This window comes from Cricetulus griseus, chromosome 7 (assembly GCF_003668045.3).
Source record: "Cricetulus griseus strain 17A/GY chromosome 7, alternate assembly CriGri-PICRH-1.0, whole genome shotgun sequence".
Taxonomy (NCBI): Eukaryota; Metazoa; Chordata; class Mammalia; order Rodentia; family Cricetidae; genus Cricetulus; species Cricetulus griseus.
The window spans coordinates 42,859,110-42,869,135 of record NC_048600.1 but is presented as its reverse complement, the minus strand read 5'-3'; the positions used below and the strand labels follow the sequence as shown (position 1 = coordinate 42,869,135).

At 43.8% G+C, this 10,026-nt stretch overlaps 1 protein-coding gene across 1 annotated transcript in view; it reads left to right on the top strand.

Moving 5' to 3' along the window:
* The first annotated feature begins 243 nt into the window (after nt 1-243).
* Nucleotides 244-10,026, top strand: part of LOC113836540 (prothymosin alpha-like) — a 30,263-nt gene continuing 20,480 nt past the window's right edge. Inside the window, exons 1-2 of the mRNA XM_027423992.2 lie at nt 244-316; nt 570-753. Of these exons, the coding sequence (XP_027279793.1) occupies nt 244-316; nt 570-753 (257 nt within the window). The remainder of the gene's footprint in view (nt 317-569; nt 754-10,026) is intronic.

Below are 10,026 nucleotides of genomic sequence, written 5' to 3'. Positions count from 1 at the left end.
TGTGGCACTGAGCAAATGGAAAATATAAACAATCTATTTCACAGATGAAAACCTATCTTACAAAAAATAAAGAACAAAACAAAAACTAACAGTTGGGAGGAACGCATCACGCGACTCAGCAGGCATTCAAAACCCTCATGGTCCCGAAGGAAGGTGCGGAGGGCTCCCCTGGCACAGCTGGAGCATGAAGAGGGGTCCAGGCAGTGAGCACGGCATACAGAGGGGCGGCCACCACACCACGCGATGACCCCAGACACCAGCGGTCCAGGTGTCCTCAGGGATGGTCGGGAGGCGAGGCGGCGATTCCCTCCTTCCCGTTAGTGTGCACGGCTACTCTAGACTCCCGCAGGTGGCATTAACCCCCAGGATGCTCGCACAGGCACAGACTGGTAAATGCAGGCTTCGCTCCCCCAGGAAAGGTTACGGAGAGACAAACCGAAACCTCGGAAACACCATTTCCGCTCCCGATAGAGCGCGCGCTCTATCCAACCCACTTGAGGAAAAGGTGGCATCTGTCTCTGGGAAGCCGAGCACGGTTGTGCTATGCTGCGCGAGGCTGTGCTGCGCAGACCTACGGCTCTGCTGCCTCGGGCTGGTTTTCGTGAAAAGCCGAGCGGCTGAGGGTGGCGGCTCGCCGGTGAGTGGCTTCCCCTGCTGGGCTCTCGGAGGTAACCGGGGCATTGACTCTTTGGCCGCTTCTGCTAAGCGTCAGTACCGGGAGGCAGCCGACCCTAGGCTGCAGCGTTTCTGCCGGTGCGGGAAGTGTCCGAAGCGAGGCGGTGATCAGCCGGCGTTGGCATCCTCAGGCAGGGGCAATTAAGGGCCCCGCCTTGGCTCTCACGCTTGCATCTGCACCTGCGTGGAGAGACGTCCCTGCCTTCGCGAAGTAGCTTATGTTGACGTAAAGGCAGGGAGAGGCTCACGTCTCCAGAACCGCCGTGGACAACAAGAAACTGACAACATTTCGGTTTACCTCAGGGAAAGGAGGCCCACTAAACCTCACTTACAGGTCTAAATAGCGCTCGCGGAAATATAAAATCAGTAAAATGACACCTTAATCACCAGCTCTGCTGTCTCTTGCTTTGTCTCTTCTCTCCCACCGAACATCCCCATCTGACAAGGTCTCACTGTGTAGCTCTGATTGACTTGGATTCGATTCCCAGCATCCACAAAGAGGCTCACAATCATCTATAACTGGATCCAGGGGGATCTGACGCCCTCCGTGGGCACCATGCCCGCAAGTGATAGAGACATACATGCAAGCAAAATACCCCATAGACATAAAAGAGAAACAAAAGCCTCATGATTTAAAAAAAATTTTTTTGTTGTTTAAAGATTTGCCTATACAAATGTATGTATACCACCTGTGTGCCTGGTGCCAGTGGAGGTCAGAAGAAGGTATCAGATTCCCGGAATTGGATTTACAGACAGTTGTGAACTATTCCGTGACTGGTAACTCCGAGTGCCTTCTGCTTGTGCAGCAAGTGCTCTTAACTGCTGAACACATCTCTTGAATCCATAGTAGTTTACATTAGGGGGCAAGTCGGGGCCCTTTCTGTTCCGTTTTCTTAGAAGTAGCAAATCTTCATGATCATCGTGGCTTTTTATTGAAGTGTGCTTCCCTTCTCCTCACCATCCTGTCTTTGGTGCCTTCGGGAAGAAGATTCTTTCATTGAGTTTTACACCAGACCAGCCTGTGCTTCGGTTGTCAAAGGGGGCACCTGTACAGTGTCCAACATAGGAGCAAATCTGGTAAAAGAGCAGAATGGTGATTGTGAATCTGGGAATGGCTGAGTATTTGGACCCTCAGATAAAAGCTTTATGGTATCCAAGGAGCCTGAGCAAAGAAGGCCAGTCAAAGTACAAAATCCATTCCACAAAAAGACAATCCTAAACCTAAGAGCTTTTGCTGGCACTTCTGGAACTTCAGTTATCACAAAGCAGCTGGCCCCTGTAGGGCTGTCAGCCAGCTTCAAGAATTATTCCATCTATGGCTGAGACCAGAGATCCACTCAAAAGAGCAAATTCTGGAATTGCTTGTGCTAGAACAGTTTCTGACCATTCTACCAAGGGAGGTGCAGTCTCAGCTAGAGAAACAGCATCCACAGAGCATTGAAGAGACAGTGACCCTGGTTAGCATCTGCAGAGGGACCCTGAGCAAGTGAGGAAGCAGGGGAGGTGGGGAGAGAAACATTGCTGTCATGTACCGTGAAATGAGATGATGGTGGAAATCATGGGGATGGGAAAGTTAGTTTAAAATGATAGTTAAATCACTTCTGTTGCTCTTTAGGGCACTTAAGGTAGGACCTGAAGTATAAGCACATAGAAAAAGTCAGTCTACTGTTTTAGAGGTTGTGACAGTCTTGGCACACTTTAGGAAAAAGTTGCATTTTTGCTCTTTGGAGCTATGATGGGTGAAGAGTAATGGTTTTGTCTAAGAAGACAGAAAGCAATTGGAACTAGGGCCTTGGGTATGCTGGGCAAGAGTTCTGCCAGTGTGTGTGTGTGTGTGTGTGTGTGTGTGTGTGTGTGTGTGTGTGTGTGTGTGTGTTTGCCTGCACACACTCATCCCTATGTGTTCTAGCACTCAGCTGTTCATGTTGAGATCAGAGATCAGCTTCAAATGTCTTCCTCTATTGCTTTGCATCTTACAGTTTTGAGATAGGGGCTCTCACTGATCTCTACTGAACTTAGAGCTCTCCACGTTTCTCTAGACTGGCTGGCCAGTGAGCCTTCCACCCTCCTTCACTAGGCTATAGGCAGGAGCTGCCATGCCTGGCTATTATGTATGTACTGGGTATGGAACTCAGGTTCTCATGCTTGCACAACGTACACTTTACTAAATGAGCCACCTGCCCTACTTTTAAATTTGCATTTATTTTTATTAATTTTTCTGTGACAATTTCTTATATGAATATAATACATTCTGATTGTTCTCATCCCCAAACTTCTCACTCAGGCAACTCTTCCTAAAACTCCCCTTCCCACTCCATGTCTTCTCGTTTTGAACCCTGCTGAGTGTTATTAGGGCTGCATGTGTGAACATGGAGTTGGAACTATATACTGGAGCCTTCAGATTTGATACAGGGGCTTGCTATGTAGCCCACATATCCCTTGAATGTGTGATCCCCATGCCAAGCCTTTCAAGTAGCTGGGATGATAGGACTGTACCAGCATACTAAGCAGAACCTAAATTCTTAGAATAAAAGGCAGTGAAGGGGAGGAGGAATATACAAATTAAAAGACTGTCTTAGTTATGGTTTCTATTGCTGTGGTGAAAAACCATGACCATAAGCAAATTGGAGAGGAAAGGGTTTATTTTTCTCACATTTCCACATCATAGTCCATCACAAAGGCAAATCTGGACAGGAGCCTGGAGGCAGGAACTGATGCAGAAGCCATGGAGGAGTGTTGCTTACTGGCTTGCTCTCCATGGCTAGCTCAGTCTGCTTTCTTTTTTTTTATAAGATTTTATTTATTTATTATGTATACAACATTCTGCTTCCATGTGTATCTGCACACCAGAAGAGGGTACCAGATCTCTTAATGGATGGTTGTGAGCCACCATGTGGTTGCTGGGAATTGAACTCAGGACCCTTGGAAGAGCAGTCGGTGCTCTTAACCTCTGAGCCATCTCTCCAGCCCTCAGTCTGCTTTCTTATACCATCCAGGACCACCAGTCCAAGGAAGGCACTGCCTGTAATGGGATGGGCCCTCCTACATCAGTTATCAATCAAGGAAGTGCACCACAGGCTTGCCCACAGGCCAGACTGGTGAGGGTATTTTATCAATAGAGATTCTCTCATCCAAAATGATTCTAGTTTGTGTCAAGTTGACATAGATCTAGCCAACACAAAAGCTTAAAGATGAAAGGAGAGCAAAGCAGTAAGACAAGCAGAAATCATACAACTAGGTAAAGGCTGCCTAGGAAAAGAAACATTAGAAGAAAAGGCTAATGGGTTTGGAAAGAAGACAAGTCCCAGTGGCTGCGAGAGGAAAGGTAGCACTAGTGTTCTTCTTGCTCTAGGAGCACCAGCATTCTTCCTAGTGTTTAGTCCCCTGCTTTGCTACTGAGAGATGAGTAGGTGACAGCTAGCCTGAGGTCTATTGTAAAGAATAAAGGATGTGTTAAAAATAATTGGCAGGTGGATTAGCAACACTTTCTTTTTTCTCTATTCTATCTGCATTCTTGGAATACCTTCTCCTACATTAAAGAAAATCTGGCCAACAGGAGAAATTTCATTCAGTTCCTTAGTTTTTGGAGAAAATGGAACATACTATGGAGAGAAGGGCCTCATACCATCCTTCCCTTAGGATTTAGCCACAGTTAATTTTCTTTTTTGAGACATGGTCTCATTATTCATCTCTGGCTGGCCTAGAACTTGCTATATAAATGTAGACCAAGATGGCATCAGACTCAAAGATCTACCTGTCTCCATCTCCTCCAGAGTGCTGGGATTAAAGGTGTGTGTCACTACACTAGACCTCTACAGTAATGCTGAATGGGGAAGAGAGACATTTTCTTCAGTGGCATAGCCACTGGCAAGATGCCCATGCACCTGTAACCCTTAAGAAACTTCTTTGTCATTTAAAAAGACATGAAAGTCAAAAGGGACAAGAAAGTGTAAAGGAGGGGAACACTGAATTTGATCAAAGTACATCATGCACATCTATTAAGATGTTGTAATGAAACCCACTAATAAAGGGCTGTAAGTAAAAAGTCTGCCAGACAAGCAGTGTAAGTATAGGTGACTGCCCAACCTTGCCAGTGCCTGAAGTAGACTATATACAGAGGTGAAGGTTGTGTTGAGAAACAGCAAAAGCCAGATTTTTTTCCTTTTTAATTTTCCCAGATTTCTTAACAGCTTCCCTTCCTCTCTTCTTCCTTCCTTGCTTTTCTTTTTGAAGCACTGGTGCCCAATATTGAAGACTTTTTGCTTTTCTTTTTCAGTGTCTTATACTTCCTATAGTTTGGGTGCATATTTGTACCCCCTCCCACCTCTACTTCTCCATCTAAATTAAGTTCTGTCATATTAAGGATAGGGATTATTTCTAGGTTGTAATCCATGCCCCAGGGAAGGATGCTGTGCTCTTGGGAGAAACAGAAGGGTCTGAGCTGAAGCCAGCAGAGTCTGAACCACAAGATGTGTCTCGGGATGAAGCGTTCTGGAATGTATACCAGGATCTACCAGAGCAGCCGAGCAGAAGCAAACATAGAGAAATGGACCCGTCATATGAAAGGGGTAAGGAACTTCAGGAAAATGTCTTTCTGAGAACTCCTAGTAATTTGTTGAACCAAAGTGTCATGGGCATTTTTTGATACCCAGCTCTGTGGAGCTGTGGAAAAACTGATGACACTTATGATTTTTTTTCTCAGATGCTGTACCAACTGCAGGTGATTTGGCCTAGGGTAGAGAAACATCTACATCATAGAACTCTGAAAATGACATCATGAATTCTGTTCCTTAGAAAATTGGAGAGGAAAGGAAGAAATAAAGCAAGGAGTTTGTGGCCACCTCATTCTCACAAAAATATTCACCAAATTCTCACAGTGTAAGGAATTGGGATCTGAATTGGCCACTAGAGACATGAAATACTCTAGGTGTTTAATGAAGGAAAATATGGGGTGTTAGTGAGGACACTTATTTCGTGGGGTGGGGTTGGTGGAAGATTCCATTTCCTACCAGAAACAAAGAGTTCATTTACTACAGTATCCTAGAGTCCTCAAGTACTTCAATTGGATATCTCTTTTATTTTTGCCTAAGAAAAAAATATAAGAAGAAAATAAAAAGGGTTTACAGACACTCCCCCATCCCAACAACTAAGAAAACAACTAGGGAACTTGCTCCAGCAGCTGGTAGAGACTTAGTTCTTCATTACAAGAAGACTGCTACTGGCACAACCTGACAACTTGTAAGAGTTATCTAATGAAATCTCTAATGAAAAGACCAGGACCTGTGTTTTATAAATGCACTCAGGGTGTTGATAGAAATGAGAACTTTCCTCTGGTTCTACTCTACCTACAGCCATGACTGGCCAACAGATTCTAGCCTTTTCTGAGCAGACAAGCACCAAAGACTGGGTGGTGGTACCTGAGCTCATTTTTTCCCAAGTCCTAAGTGAGCTGTGCTTTCTACATGTTTTGGCTGCTTTTCTCTACTGCCCATGATTCCGATTGCCCAAGATGGGCTCTGAATTGTGTTAGACCCAGTTATTCTAACCTGGTTAGAATATATACCTCCTAAGCTAATTCCTTATTCCTTTTGGCCTTGTTGCTTTTTAAAATGCACTCATCCCTTAGGGGATATTTTCTGGGAAATTATTTTTTTCTTATAGTATAAACATAAATTATGCTTACATGAAGAGTGGTTGTGGGTAATTTTATGAAGCTAAGATTGTGCTTATATAACCTTAGGTGTTAGAAGTCAGTTTCTTGAGAGGACTTTAAGGTAATAAAATTAGTATAGTATAGTATAGTATAGTATAGTATAGTATATATGTAAACCAGAAACAATCATTTAAGGAACATATGCCGGATGTAACTGTACTTTTATAGCACTAATGTCACAGGCTTGTTTACCCCAGAATGAAACATGAGAAATGCATTCTAAGTTAAGTCACTAAGCAGTTAGAGTTTGTAGCTCCTTGGTAATCTTATGGGACCACTGCTTTGTGGACTGTTGTTGACCAAAACATTTTTTTATGCAGTATGTGACTGCAGTTGCATGCTGTTAATCTCTTCTGTGTCTGTTTTACAGTTTGTAGCCAGGTGGTTGGACTGCTTCTGTAGGGTTCAAGTTCTGAGTTGAAATCCATTCTCTTCTTTAGAGCATGTTAAAATTTGAAGATTTGGCTGTGTATTTTTCCCAGGAAGAGTGGGAGCTACTGGGTCCCCTTCAGAAGGTTATCTACAATGGTGTGATGCAGGAGAACTTTGAGACTGTCTTCTGTGTAGGTAAAGATTTTCTCTCCTTTGTGTAAAGTTTAATAATCTGTCCTCTTGCTTACTAAGAATGAAATCCCGTGGATCTCACTTTCAGTAGCTGGCTGGTCGGTTCAGACCTACATGTTGGGAGTGGTGGTGGAGGTATACACAGATCCCTGAGAGTGTTCTTCAAAATCACATGCTCAATTCTTATCCTAAAATTTTTTATCCCTTCTAGACGCCTTTAAATGTACTCTTCTTTGTCTTTTCCATCTTGATAAAGGACACCACCGCTTAATGTCTCAGACTGTTACCCTTTACTTTGATCTTGCCATCCTCCGTCAATCACAACCAATTAAGAGATATGTTCTTAACTCTGCCTTCAAAATACAGTGTGAATCCAACCGTGTCTTAGCCTCTTGCACTATTAACATTTTGGCCAAAGCCTGTGATGCCTTGAACCAGGTAGATTTCTGGCTGGCACTCCTAACCCCATTCTTGCCCTACTATAGGCTTTAAAAATTTTTTAACTTTACCATATTTTATCCACTGATAAAGTGAATAAGTCCTGTTGTGACTTTTTATATTGACAATAAAAGCCCAGGCCTTTCCATGACCCTCACGGCCTTCTCAACCCTGCCCCTCTCCGCCTCATCTGTTCCTTGTGACCCTGTGTTCTGCCATTGCTTGCACTTGCTGTGCTCATGTCTACCTTCCTAGTTCCTCTACTCAACAGTCTGGAGCCCCTTATTGCTTCACTTTCAAACACCTTTAAATTTTGCCCAATTCAGAACAACACTCAAAGGGGGAAAGAATGCAAGCATATCATTTATTAATTCACAAATTCATGGGAACAGATTATGGTTACCTGAGAAAATAATTCTAGGGATTGATAGGCTCTTTTTTTTTTAAAGATTTATTTATTATGTATACAGTGTTCTGCATGCATGTACGCCTGCAGGCCAGAAGAGGGCACCAGATCTCATTACAGATGATTGTGAGCCACCATGTGGTTACTGGGATTTGAACTCGGGTCCTTTGGAAGAACAGTCACTGCTCTTGGGAGCCATCTCCCCAGCTGTAGGCTCTTGATTCTTATTTGTAATAAGAAATCCATTTCTGGGAGTGTACTTGTAAGGGTGTCCCTCCTCTAATGAGAGAATAAATATGTTCTGTATTTTAGAAATGTTTATAAACAAAACAAGAAATTTCCCCTGGCTCTTTTCTGCCTGCTCAACACACGTAGCCTTTCCTGAGCCGACAAGCTCCAAAGACTAGAGACTGGCACCTTAGCTAATCTTGCCTGAGTCCCAGGAGAACTGTGCTTTCCAGTTATGTAGGGCTCCCTGGGTTGACCTTATCTTTTCTTGAAGCTCAGTCAGTCAGTCAGTCACTGCTCAAAATACCTGATAGAAACTAGGAAGAAAGGATGTGTTTGGATTTACAGTTTCAAAATTCAGTAATGAGGGAAGGGTGTGGCACAGGCAGATGGTTCCTATCAGGATGGCTAGTAAACAGAAAACACCTGTGCTAGACACCTTTCTCCTCTTCACCTTCTTTCCACCCCAGCACTCAGCCTATGGGATGACAGCATCCACATTCTGGACAAATCTCCCGCTTAGTCCTCCCTGGGAACACCTGGACAGGCTCAGCTTTATGCTGTCTTCTCCAAGCAATGTCACAGTCTGGCCAAATTAACAAGAGTGTGGTGGGTGATCCATGCCTGCAATCTCAAGGGAGGTTAAGACCAGTCAGGGCTACATAACAAGACCTCATCAATAATAATAATAATAATAATAATAATAATAATAATAATAATAATAATATAATGATAAGAAGACAAAAAGAAGACCAGGGATATGATTCAGCCAGGCAAGTACACAACCTGAGTTTGATCCCCCAGAGAGCACTTAAGAACTTAAGCTGGGCATGATGGCATGCGTTTATAACTTCAGTGCTGGGGAAGCAGAGAAAGGAGGGTCCCTGGGGCTTTCTGGTCAGTGAGACTAGCCCACTTGGTGAGTTCCAAGCTGGTAAAAAAAAAAATCTCAAAAAACAAGTAAATACATAAAAAGTGGGGATTGCCCTAGTTAGGGTTACTATTGCTGTGATGAAACACCATGCCCAAAAGCAAGGTGGGGAGGAAAGAATATTTGGCTTACATATCCACATCACTATTTTCACTGAAGGAGGTCAGGACAGGAACTCAAACAGGACAGGAACCTGGAGGCAGGAACTGCTGTAGAGGCCATAGAGGCTCACTGGCTTGCTTCTCATAGCTTGCTCAGCTTGTTTGTTTATAGAACCCAGTACCACCAGCTTAAGGATGGAACCTCACATGATGTGCTGGACCTTACCCCATCAATCACTAAATGAGAAAATGCCCTATAGGCTTGCCTACAGCCAAATCTAATGGAAGCATTTTTCTCAATGGCGGCTCCCTCCTTTCTGATGACTCCAACTTGTGTCAAGCTGATATAAAACTAGCCAGCATGGGGGTGTCTCCTTAGAAACAACCCAGGTGGTTCTCTGGCCTCTATATGCACTCGTACACACTTTAACCATCAGAGCATGTTACTGTAGATACTCTTCCCTAAACAACTAAGCTTGGCCCAGGAAATCCAGGCACTTCCCAAGCTGTGTACTGAGTCCTTCCTTTCTGCTTTTTTCACTTAAAAAAATTGTTATGTACTGTTAGTTCCTTCAAAACTCGCCCTACTACACAGTTCTTAAGTCCAGTTAGTACTGAGCTGAAGTCCATTCCAATTTTTTTTTTTTTTTTTTGGTTTTTCAAGACAGGGTTTCTCTGTGTAGCTTTGGAACTTATCCTGGCACTGGCTCTGGAGACCAGGCTGATCTCGAACTCACAGAGATCCGCCTGCCTCTGCCTCCCGAGTGCTGGGATTAAAGGCATGCGCCACTAACGCCCAGCTGAAGTCCATTCTATTTAGAACTTGTTGGTATTTGCAAACTATCCCAGGAAGAATGGGAGTTATTGAATCCCATTTAAGGCTCTCCTCTACAGCTTTGTAATGCAGGTAAGTTGTGAGGTTGTCATCTTTGTAGACAGAAGCTCTTCTTCCTTTTGTGAAGTTCTATAA